The sequence below is a fragment of the Rhipicephalus microplus genome, chromosome X (assembly GCF_043290135.1).
Source record: "Rhipicephalus microplus isolate Deutch F79 chromosome X, USDA_Rmic, whole genome shotgun sequence".
Classification (NCBI taxonomy): Eukaryota; Metazoa; Arthropoda; class Arachnida; order Ixodida; family Ixodidae; genus Rhipicephalus; species Rhipicephalus microplus.
Window position 1 is genome coordinate 157,322,247 of NC_134710.1, and position 21,536 is coordinate 157,343,782.

Consider the following 21,536-nt stretch of genomic DNA (forward strand, 5'->3'; position numbering starts at 1 on the left):
TACATAAGGCTGTGCTATGACCTGTCAGCGTGGCTGGACAGCCGAGTGGTTAGGAGGCGTTTCTCATATCGTGGGTTTGCAGGTTTCAATCCCGTGGCCTCGTGCGGAACAGTTGCTGCGTTAGGGTTACCCGCTGTCTCTTCGCACCCATTTGTTAACCTAACTGTTGCCTTCATTTTTAGTTAACCAGCGGTTAGCAGTGAGATTTCCCCAATTTATGTGGCACATACACGTTTATGATAATTCTTTTCTTGTAGGCTGTCCTGGCACATACCCGTTAAACGTATGATGGTTTTATTACAGGCCGCAAAAATCAACGATAGCTTGAAGAGCTTCACAGTTAAGCCTTGAATCCAATGTGCTTAACTGCCGAACTACCGGCTTCCAACACAACCGACACTTCTATCGTTCCCCATTCATTAATCCAATTATCGTCATTTATCGCATGTTGATGGTCCGCCATCGAGTATTCTCGAGCCTGTCAGGCACGCCTTGGGTGTAGGCAATGGCAACGCCTTCATAACGCCGTAGATGAATGCGGTAGGGCAGTGTGGTGTGCTTCGGCAATTCTTCCCTAGATGCATCTTACCCGCTGACTTCCCGCGTCAGGAGTTAACCGGTGTCATGACTGTTCTAGTAGTTGCAACGAACGTAGTCGTTTACTGGCTATAGGCCTTCGCGACTAATTATGTATATACGGGATAAATGAGATATATATAAATAATTTAGGTTACAAATACAAATTTTTGGTATAGCAAACATAATCAGTAGCAATGCAAAGGTGTAATAGTAATGGTATAACTACATAAGTAAATGAATATTCCATGAGCAAGAGTGTTTATATTCTTACAGTATTTAGGGAAACCTTGTAAATAGGTGACGGCTAACTATTAATGTGTACAGTTAAAGAAGGCGCCTAGTGTTTCCAAGTAAGAATTGTGATTCCGGCGAGCATCCTTTACATAGGGAGAAAAAGTTAAATAGCTACGGGCAACAGGGAAAAGTAACTCATTATACTGTCATATGGCTGACAGGAAATAAAAAGTGCCATGGAATCACCACGCAAGAAAATAATAATGTTGCGTGCTTTTCTGTGCCGTTAACAGTGCATAGTGCGATACCCCCTGAATGGCGTCTAGGACGAAGGTGACGGTGTTACATGAAGAACGATAATTTTCTATGTAATCTGGTAACTTTCTAATATATAACCCCCATTATTCTAAAGCTTCATACTATTTTATAAAACCACTCGATACTTGGTCAATACCCCACATTGGGTATGCGCGACAGGTAAAAGGTGAGCAACAACAACAACAAAAACAGAAAAACAACAACAACAAGAAGAACAACAACAACTGTACTGTGGCTTGCGATCGACACGGTGGTATGGCACAATGTTTTGGCAGAGCTGCGGAGTACTTTGTTTTGACGACGGAACTCCACAGTGGACGCCTATCGCAGTCCACTACCATGGCTCCGGCTGAAGACGCACCTCCACCAACTATAACATCACCGGCAACAACTGTCTGTCGCCGTAACGCAATCCCGTAATCGCGGACCTGTTACCTTTTTGGCGGAAAGCAACATCTATGTGGGCAAGTGGCTCAGCATGTACGGTCGCATAGGCAAGCAATATTACTCGGATCCAACCGTTATGTGTGTGAATGTGATTACCTTGTCAGAAATCTTTGTGTCTGGTTTGATATACATGAGCACGAGTATTAGCACGAGTTAACCACCTGGAACACGCTCAAACAACAGCTCCGCGACCTTTTCTACAAACCACTTGGACAAGAGCTTGCTTCTCGGAAACAATCGGCCATACGTACTCAGACGTCAACTAAGCCATACTTGACCTATATTCAGCACGTGCTATAGCCTTGTGGCAGAAGACCAACACAAGTTGTCCGAGGCTGACAAGATCTTTCACATCTTAAAGGGTTTCGCCGACGATGCGTTCTACGTGCAATGACCATCGATGACATAATTAAGGAGTGTCGCCACCTGGAGCAAGCGAACAATTGGCGCATTTCGCACCGTGCAGTTGCATCTCCACAACACCACTGCCATTTCGTCTTGCAAGGAAAGCCTTTGTCAGCCGTCTACACCTGAACAAGTGAACGCATCGTCTGACACAAACTCAGGGCTGTGTGCTGGCTGCAAACAAACGAACGTTGACGGAGAAACCGTTTTCCAATGTCCCCTTGATCCAGGCCGCCGACCACCAGGAATTTGCTAACATGTTCCTGTTTTGGATTTTCTGTACTATGAACAATAACGATGCCTCTGTATCCTTTGTAGAGACAAACGGGCGCTTAAACCGCTTAAACGAGAGTTTAAACCGAATCCTAACAGGCATGCTTCCAAAAAATGTGTAGCCCAATCACCGTGACTGTGGTCTTGCACGTCCATACTAGACGTTTATGTACAACTCCTCCCGGCAAGAAATTGCTGCATACTTGCCGTTTTACCTATGGCTTGGAGGCGAACCAACGTTGCCATTAGATACGTTCCTGTCGGCTTCTGCAGAGTCGAACACAAAATACGCTCACGATGATATTGCTCCTACTGACTTACCCGCAACAAACTGATGACTTCTATACAAAGACAAAATCACCGTTACGATGAGCAACATTTTGATGAACGACTTCAAGTGGCTGCCCTCGTTTTTCTAGGGTCCTCAACGCGATGTGCCGGCCTTTCTGAGAAGCTACATTCTCGTTTCACGGGCCCACACTGCGTTATTCGACAAGTAACAGGTGTTACGTACGAAATCGTCCCGGGCAATCTCACAACAATGTCGCCTCCGTTATGCCGTCATGTCTTCCGCATACCAAGGCTGAAGCGTTACCACCATCCTCCTAATGTGGCCCGATAGACGCGCCTGGTCGGCACTTTTGCCGTCAGGAGTTGTCTTGTGTGGCTTTCACTGACGTTATAACAGTGCATAGTCTAGAAGGAAAGCGTCTACTAGGAGGAAGTCGAAGAAGTTGATTTTCGTGTGTGAGCTGTGTCGAGGCTTGCGACTGACTCAGTGTTATTGCCACGTGTGCAAATTTGACGCCAGCAAACGTGCATATGCGCGTATTTTTGTTCGAGTAGCCGCACATCTTTGTTGAACTTTACTTGAAACCGTGCACGGATATGCACTATACATAGCAAACTAAGTTAATTTGGCATACTTTTAGTTCTTGCAATAAGGTCTACGGCTAGGACTCATTGGTTTAGTGTGACCAACTTTTGTAGAAATGTGGGAGTCAGGAAAGGTTGAATATAGTTGAAACTAACTGAATTTCACTGCTATGCACCTCATTTAAATGTTGTCAATGTGACCCCGTGGTAGTATGCTATCATTAAGAAGGTAGTTGAACCTTTTAAAAAGTATTAGCACATAATCAGCCCAACTGTAAGACAGTGAGCAATATGATGACGTAAGGCATAAAGCAAATGCTAAAGACGTGCTAGCAAGGTCCGCCGAGCTAGTTGTGATTTTGAACAGCATCCTTTTTGCCCAGGTGATATTGCATCAACAATCTTTAGCAAAATCTAGAACGCTTTCTCATGGCTGTCAGGAGACTAACACCCTCCTAACGTTACGTGGACGCAGGACTTCGCTCAGGACCTACGGCGGTTCGTGGTGCTTAGCGCGGCGTTGCTGGCAGCGCTCGCGGTGCTGGTCCTGCTGGCGCTGGTGCCAGCCGAGGCGCTCTTGAGGCGCTGGGCGCTACCACTTGGTCTTCTCGGCTGGCTGCTGCTGGCTGGCCCCACACTCGCCTGGACCGTGGCCAAAGAGCACATCTCGCTGGTTGACCCCCTGGCCCCAGCTTTTGTGGCTGCCTTCCTGCTACACGTCCTTCTTCCGCTGAAGCAGCTGGCGTCTCTGCTTATGGGCCCGGTGACCTCAGCCGGCCTGCTGGCCACCACAGCGCTGCTCGCAGACTGGGACACGCGCCACTTCGGATATCAGGTCAGCAGCCGGGGCTCTGTTCTTGCGTTTCCTTTTTTTGGCTTCTAAGGGCTCTCGACAACCGTGAAGTCACGTGTGTTGGTGAATTTCTCATGTTGGACAGTCTAAAATATACTAAAAAATGTCCCACCTAACTCTAGCCAGAGCTTAAAAATATGCCGTCGCACTCTGTGACCACGCGCTCAAATGCATCTTGCTGACTATTCATAGAGGAAGTCCCACACTTTCTGCTTCATTGATCGATTTGGTAAAATTGACTAACCAATTTTTGAAGCAATGAAGCGGGGCAAAACATTTCAGTATACTTAACTAAGCAATAAAATGGCACTCATAAATTATTCTGGCTTACTTCATGCAATAGTCAGCAGCATGCATTCCGCCACGTTTTCATTGTGCGTGTCGTCATATTTTAAAACTGCCTATAGTTAGCTTGCACACCATAAATAAAAAACTAAAAAATATTTAAGGGCACAGAACGTTGCTTCCATGCGCAAGTTCAATGAAGAAGATGTGTGAGAACGGTGTTCAACTAGTCCTGCGAAAATGCAAATTGAGAAAATGATTTGCGACTATGAATCATCTCTCCGAACGGAACCCGGATGCTAAGCAGCAGCGGTGCGCACGGCGTTGACCCGGTTGAAACGGGCGTCGACGCGGGTGCGGGAAGAACGTATGAAGCGAAAATTGTTGTAGCGTTTACTTGAATAAATGTTTGTTTGAAACGAAAAGACACCAGAGACGCTTGCGCTCGGATTTTTTGGCTTAAGTCTCGACTGGTGTTACATGTGCGCCGTCTGTATTCTCGAACGTGATAAGTGTTGTTGATTTGCACCTCGTCGGTGTCGCTGGTGTTCCACTGACAACGCTTGCCTTCGGCTTCCCAGGCTCGCGCCTCGTCTGTGTGGACGTCGCCGTTCGCGAACACGAATGGCAACGTCAACACCGACGTCCGCACTACTCCCTTCGCCACCCCGCTCCAACACTTGTGGCGAGGGGCGCGGTGCGGACGGAGGGACAGCGTTACACAGGCTAATAAAAAAGCTGCTTCGCATCTAAAAATTGAATGGCCTGCAGTGCCTTTCTCAAGATTTCACTGAGGGTCTTGATTTAGGTAATTTCACCGTCAGATATATTGTCAACACAACATATGACTGACTTTAAGCTTCACCATCCCTCCATATACCATCCCTCGTACATATTTCTGGTCTGCGTAAATCATCATTGGTTGCACGGCTTTATCTCCATCCGAATACCAGAAGCTCTACGAGAATAATACTTTTCTGGATAGTGGCGGATACTTATTAGTAACGACAACAGGGAAAAAATTATAATACCAAACGATTGCGCTAAGGAATAATTCTTCTTTACAAGTTTCCCGTGATTATGCGATACATGTTTAAAAACATTGTAGACTTTTAGATAGAGCCACTACTTTCCCAAAGAAAGTGAGACTGGCGTGAGATATTCTTACTTTGTACTGATCTGATACCCCAGAAGAAATGTTCGCTCGCCAACTTTTGATTCTGGAGCGTTCTGTGATTGTAACGTCGTTCAGTTACTACGGACTTCTAGATGCAAAATACATATTTTTTGATGGAGTATAAGTTCCATGTTTTTTGCCGACGAAAAAACTTTCCTGACTTGTACTGAAAGATCACAGCCTGAAAGTAAATGACGAATCTTATGCTTAAGCAAATAACACACATGCTCGCTGCATGCCTCACGAACCAATTTTGCACGTTAAAGAACCCCAGGTGGTCGAAATTTGCTGAGCCTTCCACGAAGGCGTCTCTCATAATCATATGGTGGTTTTGGGACGTTACACCACATATCAATCAATCACGAACCAATTTTGGCAATCGTCCACGCCTATATGTGTGAAGACTTTGAGCGAAATATTTGAATCATAACTGAACCTTGATATAAATAGGCAAGATGAATGCCATAATGCGAATTCGTCAGATGAATAGTGCTATCCATTGTTCTGAACAAGAAAATGAAAACGTAAACTGGTGTCTTTTTTTTATTGCCTCGTTTCGCTCCGATTCCCATGAAGGCTTTATGCAATGGGCACGTGTCGAGCGCCTGATTTCATTACGTACAGCACAGGAATTCATCATTTTGGCTTCCATTGTGAGCCTCATGCACACAATATTGGGAGTAGAGAGTTATTTCTGTTGATGAAGATAAGAACCATTGCCAATATATGAGCGAATAGAAATGTCAAGTTCAGCCCATGCGCTCCGGCGTAAAGCATTGTTCACCCCCGATGCACGCGCCCCAGAGCGCAATGTGTTTGCCGAATACCTATAATTTTAATTTGAAAGTTAGTCCCGGGCAAAGCATGCACAGTTATCTCGTTTTTCGAAATTCCGAGAAATGACTCATGTTTATCTGTTATAGAAGTTCCTGAGAGAGATGGTGTTTTTGACGCACTCTTGGAATGTGATTGTAAAGGGTTTTCCATGCATGTTAGTTTAGAGCAGGACGCCGTTCCCATCTGGTCTCTACATGAGACTGGAAAGGCAGTTAAGTAAAAAAGAATAACCGCCCATTTTCAAAAGCTAACACATGTCATGATTATGGGTTTTGGGGGGGAAAGCGTTTATGCTTTAGAAGCACCAAAATATATGAACTTCCACTACAGACTGTTTTAAATGACATTCATGAACATTACTGTCAGCATGCATGTTTAGAGCAAAGGACAAATGCTAATTTCAACATTCTTACGCTATACTCTCGTGCCGAATCGCATAGGTGGGCTAAGTTTCCTCACCCCAGCTATACTTTAGCGGCACCATCGGTGCGTGTTCCTGTGATATAATTCATGTAAGCATAACAAGCGACAAAATACAAGCTCTGAGAATTGCATAACCTGTCCACCTTGGCTGCTGACCTTAAGGTCGTGGGTTCGAATTCGGCCACGGTGGTCGCATTTCGATGGAGGCGAAACGGTAGAAGCCCATGTGCTGTGAGATGTCAGCTCACGATAAAGAACACCACGTGGTCGAATTTCTGAAGCCCTCCACGTCGGCGTCTCTCAATGATATCGTTGTATTGGAATGAAACACCCTACATATCATTATAATTTTATGAGAGGTGCATATTCTATAGGTTTCGTTTTATTTCTGCATCTTAATATCAACACGAATGTCACATGTTCAGATATTCATGTTTTGTTCTTTAATAATGCGCATTACTGCATACCGGCCAAATATTGTTACTTCTGGGTGAACTGGTGTGCGAAAATGCTTACAAACGACAACAGAAAAGAAGAGACAGGTACAAGTGCAAAGTTTCAACTGAATTTACTTTTTCGTCATCCTTCATATATATATAGTCACATAAAACTAATTCAAGTAGTCATAAGGTCAGAACCAAACATCTTACAGCAGGCCGGGCAAAAAATCCCGCTCATTATCAAATAATAATATTGGTGTATCACTAAGACAAGTGTTACCTCTTGCAGCAATATAAAAGGCTCCCATCAGTTCCCGGCTGTGGTATCAGCACTTCGAGCCAAAACCCTAATCTCTGAGAAAATCGGTGAGCCATTGCAAGCTTTGCAGTGCGTGGGCAAATGCGTGATCCCGTTATTTCTAAGTGAAAGCTCGTGTTCCCTTGCACGGTCGTTCACACAACGCCCCGTATGACCTACCTTACATTTCCCACAAGACAGGGGTATTTCGTTGGCGATGCCAGTCGCAAATTTCACATACACAAATGAGTGTTTCTTTCCGCAACCACTGGATCTCTTCTCGCCAGAGCAGATTCTGGGACAAAGCCCAGCCAGCTTACGTGGGGTGGAAAACACAATCCGCGCACCGTGCCTACCCGCTATCTTTTTCAGGTCGTGGGAAATGCGATGCATATAATGGAAGCCTTTTATATCGCTGCCACAGGTAACACTTGTGTTAGTGATACGTTAGCATCATTATTTTATAGTAAGCGTGATTTTTTGTGCGGCCTGCAGTAAGATGTTTGGTTCTGACCGTAAGAGAGCTTGCCTTTCTTGTATGTCACTATATATATGAAGCATGACGAAGTAAATTCAGTTGAAAGTTCGCGTTTGTCCCCGTCTCATCTTTTCTGTTGTAGTTTGTCTGCAATTTCACACACCAGTTTACCCAGAATTATCAACTAACTCGCCCAGCTACAAGTTTTACTGAAATAACGTTATACCCACCATTTTCTGATTCGTCCCTAGTTTCTCCGAAGCGTGCCATACGCGATGTATAATCAGTTTACGAAGTAGCGATGTGCCTATTAGGCGTTCTTAGGGAAGTATACGCTCACTTACTCAGCTGCAAACTTTCCTGCTTATGCTGCTGCTGATGATGATGAAGGTCGTGATTATCAGTGATGTCTGAGTGCTTTGTGATAGGTGGCCTTTTTACCCGCCACACGTTACGTAAATCGTATGATGTGACTTAACGCCACGCAATACTACACCGGCTTTCGGGAATGGTCGCTCTACATTGCTCCTGTATGTACAGCATTTTTTCTTGAAGCAGTTTCAAGCTCTTACTCTGCTGTGATAAAAAATGCCATTGGGTTCAATTCCAGCTCAGAAACCAGCTTCCAATTCTTCGCCTCCATTGATGTTTTTCGCTCACAAGAACCGCCGCTGATGCCGCCGTCGGCACCAGAATTTTTCAGGGCTCTTCAACCCTTTGCACTGCATTTCCGATGGAGGCGGAAATGTTGTAGGCACGTATGCTCAGATTTGGGTGCACGTTCAAGAACCCCAGGTGGTGAAAATTTCCGGAGCCCTCCACTACGGCGTCGTCTCTCATCATCATATGATGGTTTTGAAACGCTAAACCCCGCAAATCAATCAAATAAATCAACCCTTTGCAGTCTTAAACCTTCTTGCCGCTGTGAAACCAATGAAACCAAAACTGAAGTAATCCCTCGTACAGTGGGAATTGATGATATGCAAACCACGAATGGGGAAGGTTGATATGACACTTGCAAGGTTGATATGTCACTGGAGCGTGGTCACACGCTATAGCTCACTGTAAAAAAAATAACTCCAAGGTTGGAGTAAAACGCTTGTCCTCTAGCGTCCCCCCTATTCGGAGCAATTTTTGCTCCGGACAGCCGGAGCGAAACTTTTCGGGAGTATTTTTAACAGATGTTTTCCTCTGGCCGACCGTAGCAATTACGGGGCGCCGCCGGAGTACTATTAATGACGTTTTTCTCCGGCTGGCCTCAGTGATTGCATGGCACTACCGGAGCATTTTTCGCGGGTTTTTCCCTCCGGCTATCCGAAGCTTTTCTGTGGTACCCCCGGAGTATTTTGCGAATGTACTTTCTTCGTCTGGACAGAATTTCAGTGAGGTGGATCAGTACTTTCTGAAGTGTTTGCTCCGCTGTTTATTTCTTGTATGCTGATTGTTTCACGCATTGTATAGACGAAGAAAGTACAAATTCTCATACAAGCACTGCAGAGTTACTGAGTATTCTTTTGCACAGAGCTCTATCAGATAAAATTCAAGAAAACACTTCAGTTCTTATTCTTTGATTTATTCAAAATAAGCTGCCGTTTCGGGATGATTACCAAGCATTTGGGAAAAGAGGACAAGAACAAACATACAAAAAGCTCCCAAAAAGAAAACACAATAAGACAGATCACGCAAAATCAACAGCACTCAAGTTTGAAGCGCAGGGCTTCAAAATTGAGCACATAATGCTGTAAAACGATGCACGACAAACGAAGAATGCCGGCCACCGAGAACAACTCTTCACAATCACCGAAGGACCATCCATCAGATTCATTGACGACGGGTTGAGCTGATTGCTTCCTGCACAATTTCTCAGAAAAATGATTATACATAAGAACTGCAAATCAAGCGGGAGGCACGGAAATTGAGAACACTGAAGCCACGGACAATTCATAAATCCTACAGATTCTGCAAGTCTACGAGAAGAAACAGCTGACCACACACATACACCTCCCCCCACACACAGACACACAAAGTACAGGATGAGCGTTCAATATCAAAAAGCACATCCGATGTAATCCAGTGTGAGACAACCGCAACTTGATAGAAACACACATCCCTGACGCGAACAAATTTCTAAACTAGCCAGTGTTTTCTATATATTTTTAAATCGGTAGCTTTACCTTTAATCACACATTCAAAATCAATTTTGGACTAAAATAACCTTACTTTGGTACTCTCGTATACGGCATCAGGAATGCCCCACCCGATGATTTTCCAATTTTATCAAATATTAATTCGGATATAAAAGTCACATTTCAGTGCGTGCTCATCTTCATACTTCTAGCAAAGTGGGCCTTTACACTTTGCATGGTCAGTTGCGGCCTGCTTTTAAGTACAGCCTAGCTTCGTCTTCTTTGGAAAATAATTTTCGAGATAAGTTGGTATTGTTTTTTTTTTTAATTCGCACTGCCCGCTCAGTTTTGATACTTGTCGTTGTGAACATTTTTCAAAGTAGTTATTGTAAGAGCATGTATTTCACGACTAACACCTTCAGGCACAAAATAAAAAAAAAGTCCACTACAACGTAACAAATTAATTAGGCAATAAAAGACACAAAAATTACGCCGCCTATGCTAATTGTATTCTCAGAGATATAAGGGAAGACAGACCAGTTTACTTAAATAAAGGTCCGTCCAAACGTCCTGAGGCCACAGAAGGTGATGCACGTGGAAGGGTCACGACGTACCAGTGCCTCCTCTACCTCCTCCTTGAAAAAATTTTCTTTTCTCCTCTTCTGCTCCCAGGCCAGTGTCGTTGCACTTACAGGTCAAAACTACGTCTAAACATTGTTCGCACTCCCGTCTTCTACCAGAAGAAAAAAAAACAACTGCAGTCACAGCCACAGCCATGACAGCACGACTGAAAAAAAAAATGCAGCAGCAAGGATAGTAATCTCTACCATCACCAACACAGAAAATACGGCTAGTTTATGAAATCGTTGTCTTCTTCTTTCTCTCTTTTTTTCACTACAATGTCCCCTCCGTCTTAGATTGTTGAGCCGGGCTGTCATATGGGTTAACTTCACTAAACCCTTTCCTCTTCACTGAAACGTTGAGCGCCGCACGACTAGTTCTGCCAAGCAACTCCTCCTCTTTTTTTTTTTTTGCATTACTCGTCTCTAGTATTGTTAGTTTGTTTCGCACCTCTCTTTTTTTTTCTGAAAGCACCATGTCCCGCGAAGAGTCCAGTATATTTCTATATGAATATCTCAAATACCGCACATCCCACCAAAATAACTTTTACACACGTATTAGTGCGTGTATGCGTTCTAAAAATCTGTACTGAACACATTGCCCTACCTCAATTCGCTACGTTTATAAAGAATTAACACTTATTTCAGTTATTCAAGTTGTAATAGTTCAGCTTACATATTCTATCGAAATTTTTTTTACGCAGTGGTAGACCTTGACCTGGCGTTTATTGGTACGAAAAGCAGACAAATGTTACCGTTTGTGTGTACTGACAAGGCAAAAAGTATGTTTTAACCAGTTAGGTTTACCTATAACAATTATGAACCTTTGATAGTATCACCTAAAACTATGATATTTCCAATTGTTGTATATGTTATCAGCGCTCCAAATATTATACTAACTTGATTCAATTCACCGAATTTAGAGGACGAGTACAAGAAAGCGAACAACCACAAGCGCTTGTGGTGTTCACTTTTTTTTGCGCTACATTTACGCCATAATGAATCAGTACCAACTCACTCCCCTCTCCCTTTTGCTTTACCAAAGTTGTGTTAAAAAACATATTGTTCAAACAACGCATTATCGGAATTCTGCTGAGTTTTTACTGACGTCTTGAAAAATTAGCGTAGTATTGATCACATGTTTGGTATATCAACCCAACATTATCCAATCTTAGCACTACCTGACAAGAATAACACAGGTAATTCTGAATCACAATTTTTTCGCTGCACCAGCTAACACCGGGTCGCCCAACGCTCGCGAGATCACAATGTGTCGTTCGCTGCTAGCAACCATCGCACTATTACCGTTCGTACAACTCCCTTCTTAGTTACTGCTTGTCGTTTGTGGTATCCAGAAGGTGCTGAGAACAATTTCCTTTTCTCCGACGCGGCCGAACGCTTCGCACAATCCTCACTGCACTGGCTTGGTCTGCGTCATGTTGGTTTGTAAGGAACGGCCTCTCGGCAGTGAGGCTGCCTATGTCACTCCTCAAATAGCCAATGAATGCCGCTCAACGATGAACCGGAGCAATTGGGAACATTTACCAGGGCAAAAGTGATGTGCTGGAGCATTTTTGGAGCAACCAAGGCAGCATAATCAGGCGATCGGCCCCGTTTTCCTCCAGTTTCCTTCGTCGGGCGTTCACCGGAGAAAAATGATGGAAAACGAATGTCTTTGCTCTGGTACCATTCGGTTTGAGTGAGGCCACCGGAGCGGAGTGGGCGTATCATTCCCCGATTGCTTCCAGCTGGGTATATTTTTGTTTACAGTGTAGATGCTAGGCTGCGAGGTAGAGGCGAACGAAGTCAGAATAGAACAGCCAGCCCGTAGCAAAGGTACTGTCTCTGTGTCACTTCAATTACAATGGCGCAGTCGTCATAAACAGGGTCACCTGTGCTTCAGCATCTTTGGCGTTGTTGACCCGTCACTCCAAAAAGGCCGTCCATCATTCCTAGGCCATGACATCCGCATGCTTGCTGCAGCAGGAAGCCTGGTTCAGGAACGGCGTCGAGGCCTCCTCGGTACCCGCTTAGCTGCCGGCGCTACAAGCAGCATCCGGGGAAGACGTACACACCTCCTTGGCAGCTCGATAGTATTACAACGACGGTTCCAATCAACCACGCTTTCGTGATCCCGGACATCATCGGACATCATCGCGCGCATTGCTGCGAACACAGCATATTCTTCGGACGCCGCGAGTGGTTCTTCAGGCGGCTCGTCCGAGGATGCTGCGTAGATCATCCGCGATGCCGCACGCTTATGCCAGCGACTGAATAGCTTGGCGCATTCGAGCTGCGGGATCTCAACCGCCGCTGCGAGTACCGTGGATTCCATATTCTCCGCGGCCATCACTAAAGGCTCGTCGAGCTCCTCGCCCGTCCTACCCACGGATGTCGTGCGAGCGACGTCCTTGCTTGCTCAAGAGCTGGAGCGTTAGGCCTTGCAAAATACCGGATCCTTGTACTCCAAGTTACCATTAATGGTTGCATCGGAACTACCAGAGTTACGTAGATTCCAGAACAATGCTGTTCAGTGGGTCGCAACGGTAAACGCTCTCGGCAGCCACTAGGCTTGGCCGGGCCACGGAAGATGATTCGTGGCCATTGATAGCACTCGTGATGCTGTCAAAGCCTGGTGCAACTATAAAGAAGGAGGAGGAGGAGGAAAGTTTAAGCGGAAAGACAAGGAAGTTAGCCAGTTCTTAAACCAGCTGGCTACTCTGTGCAGGGGAAAGGGGTGAGGGGAATAAAAGATGATAAAAGGAAATGTTGCGAAGAGAGATAGAGAGAAATTACAAAAAATGCGACGGAGGAAAGGCAACATCAAAGAGTATAAGACACTAAAGTCTGTCTCTGAGGCCAGTTGTCCGCAAAAAGCACAGCAAAGCTTTCAAGGCCTTCTGGGCTGAGAATGGGCTCGGCCAATGACCCAGAATTCTTTGTTCCGACATAGGCCGATCATCCAGTCTATCCAGAGCTGCAGTCAGTTCATGTCTTGGTGCGTTGAAATGGTTGCACTCACATAGAAGGTGCGCGATGGTTTCTTCGCAGCTGCAGCAAGTGCAGGTAGAAGAGTTGGTCATTCCAATGAGATAGAAGTATGCGTTCCTGAAGGCCTCTCTATGAAAGTGTGAAACAACAATCGTGGCCTGAATGGGGAGCCGCTTTGAGTTATGTATTTCGCCTGCTTTTTCATGACTTCGATCCAGACTCTACCACGGATCAGGGTGTTGCAACACAATACATCGACGGTGAATTTCGGGCACCCACGAGCCTGCTCTGCCTCGGGGATCAAACTTATCAGACAGAATTCATCTTTCGTACAACTGTGCCCTGTAGCTGCTCAACGAACAGCTTCGCAGATCACCCTGTGGCAGTCATCAACACTAGCCATCAGGCATACTCCTCCATACAAGTGACAGCTTTCCCCTCGATACATGTTACAGCACCAGCGTTGACAAAGACCAAGATCGTTTAGCCGCAGCAACGGGTCAGTCGACTTCCAAGCTGACCAGTGCTGGAGTGCCTGGATGCGTCGGTTTACTCCGTAACAATCACACCTCCCTTCAATCCAGCTGGAGATGAGGAACTCGCCACCACTCCCGATTTGGTTCACATTTCGGAGACACATCAATTTCGGTCATCAACGCAGTCATTGGCTGAGTGTGCTGACGCTTACCACTTGCAGAAGTCCGTCTATTTAAGAGATTCGGAAGGGGCAGTGGCGCCTGAGGATATTATCACAGAAGACCTCTTGGTACAACACATGGTTTCAACTGATTATCAGGGTTCTGACCCAGATCACTTGGCCACATATTACACTTTGTCAGAAGCCACCAGAAGTACGATGTCGGCAATTCCGCAAGGTAACAACCTACCTCACAACCCAATACGTGAACATTGCCCTGCGATGCCACCAATATCCAATTTGCAGCATTGTAGTCCCTAAACGCACGAAGAACGGTGAAGAAGTATCCACTCAGTGTGTGCCCCTTACTTCACACGTGATGACATTCATTCACAGCATAGATGAGACCTGCACCGACAACCCTGACACAGTCGCTCACCAGAATGCCTTATAGCACAACAGGGCAAGTCCTGGCATACGCAAAAACGACGACCATGGCTTAGTGAAGGCCACCCGCCAGAAACGACTTCCACAGCTCTTCCTGCGATGTCGCAGCTTGGCTGAGACCGGCGGCCACAACGAGGCAGCCAAGCTCGGCCGCCTGAGTTTTCAGCGCTTCAAAAAGACACTTTATTGCCTGCCAAACAACAACCAATCAAGAACAGCCGATGTCGCCCGCCATAGACAATCCGCAGCTCGTCATGCTATGTCGCAGTCATCGCACAGTGTGAGGATTACAGCGTCACTGTGGCGCGGGCGCACGCTAGATGCTAGACTGCGAGGTAGAGGAGAATGAATTCAGAATAAAACAGCAAGCCCGTAGCAAGGGTACTGTCTGTGTTACTTTTTTACGCACGTTACCATCAGCACAACGCTACGAAGCGGGCGTTAATTATGCCATACATGACTTCCATGTGATGATTATTATGTTTCGACGTGTCATTTTTCTTCGTCGTCTATTCACATCACATGATGCCAAATTTCGTATATGTGGAGCTAGCGAAACGGCTGCGAGCCATTAGTTATTGTTTTACATGACTCTCATGTCATGATTATTATGTTTGGGCGTGTAATTTACCTTCGTCGTCTACTCACGTCACGTGATACCAAATTTCGTATATGTCGACTTGCAAAAAGAGCCGGGAGCAAGCTATGAGCGTAGCACGTAGTCGTGTTTTACATGACACGCATAATGTGATTATCATGTTTGGACGTGTAATTTATCGTCTTCGTCCGTTCGTGTCACGTAATACCAAATTTGGTATATGTGAAGCTAGCGAAACGGCCCCAAGTGCATCATCAGCGTGGTGTGTAGTTATGTTGTTACATGACACGCATCGCATGATTATCATGTTTGCACCAGCCACCCAGTTTCCTCATTCATTCTCGTCGCGTAATACAAAATTTGGTATATGTGAAGCCAGTGAAATGACCGCGAGCGTATCATGAGTGTGGCAAGTAGTCATGTTGTTACACGACATGCATGTCACGATTGTCATGCTTGGACGAGTAATTTACCTTCGTCGGCCGTTCGCGTCACGTAATACCAATTTTTTTTTTATATGTCAACCAAGTAAAACGGCCGTGAGCACATAATGCGCGTGCTATGTAGTCATGTTGTTACATGACACGCATGTCATGATTTCCACGTTAGGGTCTGTCGAGTGTGTTCGTCATGCAAACATGTATACCATACGATTTTTGCAACATGTCATGTGAACGCAACCACCGCAACAACATCAAGAACATGAAATTCAAATCTTAACATTCATGACAACCATGTCATTATTTTCATGTTACCACTAATCACTTATGCTCGTCATACCGTTATGTTATTCCATACCAATTTTGGTATCGATACCATTATCAAAACGGCAAGGAGAGCTGAAAGTCATAAATGGCATAGATAGATAGATAGATAGATAGATAGATAGATAGATCAATAGATAGATAGATAGATAGATAGATAGATAGATAGATAGATAGATAGACAGACAGACAGCTAGATAGATAGATAGATAGATAGATAGATAGATAGATAGATAGATAGATAGATAGATAGATAGATAGATAGATAGATAGATAGATAGATAGATAGATAGATAGATAGATAGATAGATAGATAGATAGATAGATAGATAGATAGATAGATAGATAGATAGATAGATAGATAGATACGCTCAAAGTCAGTCAAAGTTCGCTAAAGAATTCTTCGCAATTACAAATGTTTTTTTTTTTCAATATTTAGAGAGGACGCAGAATGCAATGGAAAGAAGCCTACGCGAATCAACCACGAAACCATTTGTCTAGCAGCTCCTGACCACGAGCCGCTGTGGTTGTGTTGAGTTGGTGGTAGGGGCCGGACAACAGGGCCGCAAAGGGTTAAAAGTGAGGAAAAGTACTCATGGCTCTGTTCCATAAGATGAGCTAAAAAAAAAGCTGTGTTACATATGCTTGTACAAGTCTGCATGAACATTCTGAAGATATAATAAAATTGATATTCGTATGTTATTATAAACCTTTTCCCAAACATCATCGAACATTAAAACGAAGATGTGTGAGAAATGGGGCTAACTCTTCAGCACGAATAACGGCAAAAAAGCAGGATGGTTGGTGAACGGCTCTATTTGAGTGCTTAGCCGTCAAGCATAATTGAGGGCGTATACGTAGAGATTGAAAGCCTTCAAGGTTTGGACGGAATCATCACATAGTGAGTGGAAGCCGAAATATTGTGACGTTTCCATAAAACGCGATTCCACTCCACTCAGGTAGTGTTCGTTCAGCCTCTAAAGCAGGGAGTTGCGTGTTTAATATCGGCAGTTCGCTATAAATAGTTTGTTATCTGTATGCACAGCGCAGAGAAATGGTCCTATACATAAATGAAATATCGGGCGACCGTTTCAAGCGTGTAGTTTTTCGTACAGACAATGTCACAGAGGTTTCAAATTATAAAGAAATGTTGAGTATGCCCATTTTCCCGCTATTATTGATTACAGGTTATTTCTACATTTCAATTTTTATCTTGGTTTCAGTATTTGAGGCTGAATTCCTAAAAATGATATTAGCGCTGCGATGCCTCAGCTCATATATCTCACAGGTTACCATAAAGAATAAATTTGTTATCATTATGTTCTTCACTCTAACTAAATAGTGAAAGTCATATTTTTTGTACGTTCAGTTTTTTGGCGCCTGATTGTACAAAATTAATTAGAGTAATCTGAATGCATGTTCATATCGAAAAGTTTATGAGTAAGATTACAGATTGTTTCGTGAGAGCAGGCCTCAGTGGCCTAATTTTTTAGGTACTTCTTAAGTCAGCCTGCATAACGAAAACTCGATTGAGATCGCATGCAATAATAATAATACTCTTCAGTTTGGCAATAATTAATTCTGTGCTGCCTCGGTGCCTTCTATTCTTGCAAGCCCCGAATGTCTTTCACAATAAAAAAAAACTGCAGAAACTTTAACTCGTTTAAGATGTCGTATACCTTCCTTAATCTTTAAGCAGCACAGTGCTGTTCCGGAAGGCCTTTACGTTGGGCCTTTCATCGGCATTATGAGACATTGGACTAGTTAATTTCGGGAGTTTTCGTGCCAATACCACCGTATAACTAGACATACCGTAATGGGCGGCTCCCAAGCAATTTGTACTATATGAGGTTCTTTTGTTTGCACCTAAAATCTATCTACGCATTTTTTTTGTTCGCGCCGCAGTGGCCGGAACTCGAACTCAAGTCCACGAGTGTAGCAGTAGTTGACCTTACCTGCTCAACTAGCATGGTCGGTTTAAAAAATGGGTTGGTTTATATTAGGTGTATATGAAGAATGATTGTTGTACCTCTTCCTATTTTGTCACCGCTCGGAACATGCAAGAAATGCTTTAAAACAAAACTTCAGAAAAATTGAAGTATTTTTTTCAACTTGTCTTTTTCAATTTATTTTATTTTTCAGTTTCTTTAGTCACTGCAGCAGGCAGCTGTACTGAGCTACTGAATATCTGTAAATCTTAGATACAAATTTTGTTTTGGTTAACTTGTACCCATAGGTGGGCAGGAAGATATGAGCTCACTCAGACTCACCCAAAATTATATTTTGCTGCAAGTTTTTATGTGAGAGAAGACTTATGATTAACGTAAGCTGCAAAATAAAGCGCACAATAATGGCGAACAAGAGCACATCCGAGCGTGCTACTTGTGTTTTACGCTTCCAATTCGTGTACTTCTTTATCTAAGAGCGCTTTATTTTTTTTGTAAAACTAAACCCCATTTAATAATTCCATCACAACCTTTGGGCAGCACTCCGCAAGGAGTAGCAGCTATCTTCACGAAAAAAACAGACAAATGCCATAAATAATAGTGTGCTTGGTCATGCCTCAGGGTTGTGATATGTGCGCTGTATTAGAATACTCGCGTAGCCAGGGGTTGTAGGTGGGTGTGGAAGGGGGTTTAACCTTAGTGAAATATTTCAATTTTACACGTGCGTGTATTATATACGCCCACACATACGAACACACGCATGGACATTCATGCAGTACTGTTGAACCTCCTCTACTCCCCCCCCCCCAAAAAAAAAAAAAACTGGCCAAGCTTCTTTATTAGAACAAACATAGGTATCAAACAGCCCGAAGTTACGCTCAGCTTGGGCTGCCCGCGTAGTTTGCTGCTGATCGACCAGTATAGACAGACGTCGTCCACACTCTACGATATGTTGCTGGACAGAATTTTTTTTCGGGGAGGGGGGCTTGTAATTTGAAAAAAAGTCTTTTCATAACAAAGAGGAAAAAAGTTGCCGGGAAATATGACTGACTGGACGAATTTCGAGGAGGGGGGCCGTCCCCCCCTTCCTTTACCTACATGCTTGGTGTGTTCTTAGTACCCAAAATTACTTTATTGTGGGTGAAGGCTGCATCCAACTAACCAATTAGTTACGCAGTATATCTAAAGGGCATAATTGAATGCTTGTGGAAACATCCAGCAGGGTTTAATCCGTAACAGAACGGCACCCACGTTTTTATAATTTCCGCACAGGCACCTTCAACTATTGCTAAATGAAAGCTTTCAGAACCAGTTTATCAGAGTGACCAACATTAACATCTACGTCAACGCTTGGTACATGCCGTGCGCAGGTTGCCGCCGCTTCGTTATTTCTGGCGATGGCGACGGCTGTGGGCTGGTACCACCGCCACATGCGAGACGCAGCGCAGAGCCGCAGTTTCGCCTCCACCCAGGAGTGCATCGAGGCGCGCATCAAGCTTGAGTACGAGAAAGAGCAGCAGGTAAGACACTGTGTTCCTCATTTCTCGTGGGTGAGAGAGTGACACTAGAGATGCGGCCGTTGCTATATTCCGTGAAAAATAACAATAAAGAGGATTGGGTGTGGTGGCGACAAGCCTGGAGGCATCGCTAATAAGTGGTTTACAAATTGGGTGCGGAGTGCAGCCCAAAAGTTTTGTTTTCAGCTTACATAGTTCACGTCCTCCACTACGTTTTTCTGTGTTTTTTGCTTGTTGCTTAATGTATATAATCAAGTGCTGCGCAAAAGTACCACGAGCGGATCTTCTCGAGGATTAATCACCCCCTAAATTTAGACCACGAAGCGAGAGCAGAAGCAGGGAATACATTTTTTCTCACAAGCATTTCTTTTATCAGAATTTCGCTCTCAGTATAGTTATTCGCTCACGTAAGCTGTGAAACCATGAGGAGTATTCGGAGTTATAACTACATGTGCCACTGCGGCTTTCCAGATTTCGTCCAACGAAGCTCACCACGGTGAGGTTCCATCACGCTGGCGCATTTTGCTCAAGCATACACGCACTCTTGTGGTCAAAGGAGGGTCGATAGTATCATATAATTTGTCTGCTTATTTCACCTTTTAACGCTGATCGAAGAATACACTTGCAGGAATACACTTATATGATACCATCGAACAATATTTTTGGCTAGGCAGGTACTCATGGACGGAAATAAAACGCTCAGAGCGGGGGCCGTCAGTACATGTAGCGCCACTCGTGGGTTCTCGTGGAACCAAGTTGTTGCATTGGGGTATATAAAAGGAGAGGGAGAGCACCTACGGAGTAGGATTGCAGTTTGCGGTCGCCAAAGGGCCGGCCTGTAGTGCACCATGTGCATACTGCCAGTGTGGCTATAGCTGATATAGCCTCACAGAAAATTTGCTGCACAGAATGGCCGTAGCATTGGCTTCATGCTTGGGGTGAACAAACAAAAATACCGAGACACTATTTCAATGTTGTGCGAAGACAGGACTGCGTTCTTTTCTTCTTTTGTCGTCACAAAAACACGGAACAAATTATCTGTGCTCTTGTGCAGATGTTTATCATGCCCGTGAACACACACAGGGCACAGTCTCTTAGCTGAATCACGTGTGTTACTCGCACAGCATGCGTGCGTCATCGCCAAAGCGCATAAAATGAGTCGTCTGCTCGCGCCGCAATTAAAGTGGTGCACACCGGCAAGCCAGTTGAGTCGGCGTGCGAAAACGCGCGAATTTTTCAGCGCCACGCTGGCAGTGTGCACATGATACGCTACGGGTGGCCGACTTGTTGGTGATATGAAGCAGCAATCCTTCAGAGTAGATGTTTTCTTCCTCATCATTATACGCAACAATGCGTGTAACACCTTGGTTTCATGAGCACCCACAAGTGTACGTGTACCGGCGGCCATAACTTCGAGAGTCTTATTTCAATACGTGAGTACGTGCCTCACTACATATATCAACGCGTAGTCTGAGAGCGCCACACATCGCTGTAGAAAGCGCCAAATATCATGCAACAGGATAAAAAAAAAAGCAATAGTGTCAAGCGAAGCGAACCTAGTACACATTGTTCCTAGTACATTTTAGGAGCCAATGCTGATTTTTGTGAAAAAAAAATAATCATAACTATCTTTGTAACTCAAAAAGCACTCACCTGTTTATCAAAATGTCACTCAGGCATATGTGCGCAGGTTGAAATGACATCTTTCTGGGCTACTTTCAACAAAGTATTATTTGCAGGCTTATTTTTCGTTGATAAAAAAAGAGTGAGAAATATGAAAATATAACATGTAACAGTGCTTCCACCCGCAAATGAAAGCAGCACTTTCAAATAAGCTTACTGCTAGCAACCGTTTTGCATCTTGTACCTTGCTAGAGACAGCGTTCTGTACAATGGCAAGGGTGTAGGTTGGGCACCAACAATCGGCCTCGAAATTTTGCAGTGGCCCCACCGCGGTGGTCTAGTGG

The 21,536-nt window shown here is 44.4% G+C and overlaps 1 protein-coding gene across 1 annotated transcript in view; it reads left to right on the plus strand.

Annotated features, from left to right (window-relative positions):
* Positions 1-21,536, plus strand: part of Ac76E (adenylate cyclase type 2 Ac76E) — a 770,909-nt gene that overhangs the window by 304,271 nt on the left and 445,102 nt on the right. Inside the window, exons 3-4 of the mRNA XM_075878061.1 lie at positions 3,608-3,967; positions 19,423-19,572. Coding sequence (XP_075734176.1) covers positions 3,608-3,967; positions 19,423-19,572 — 510 coding nt within the window. The remainder of the gene's footprint in view (positions 1-3,607; positions 3,968-19,422; positions 19,573-21,536) is intronic.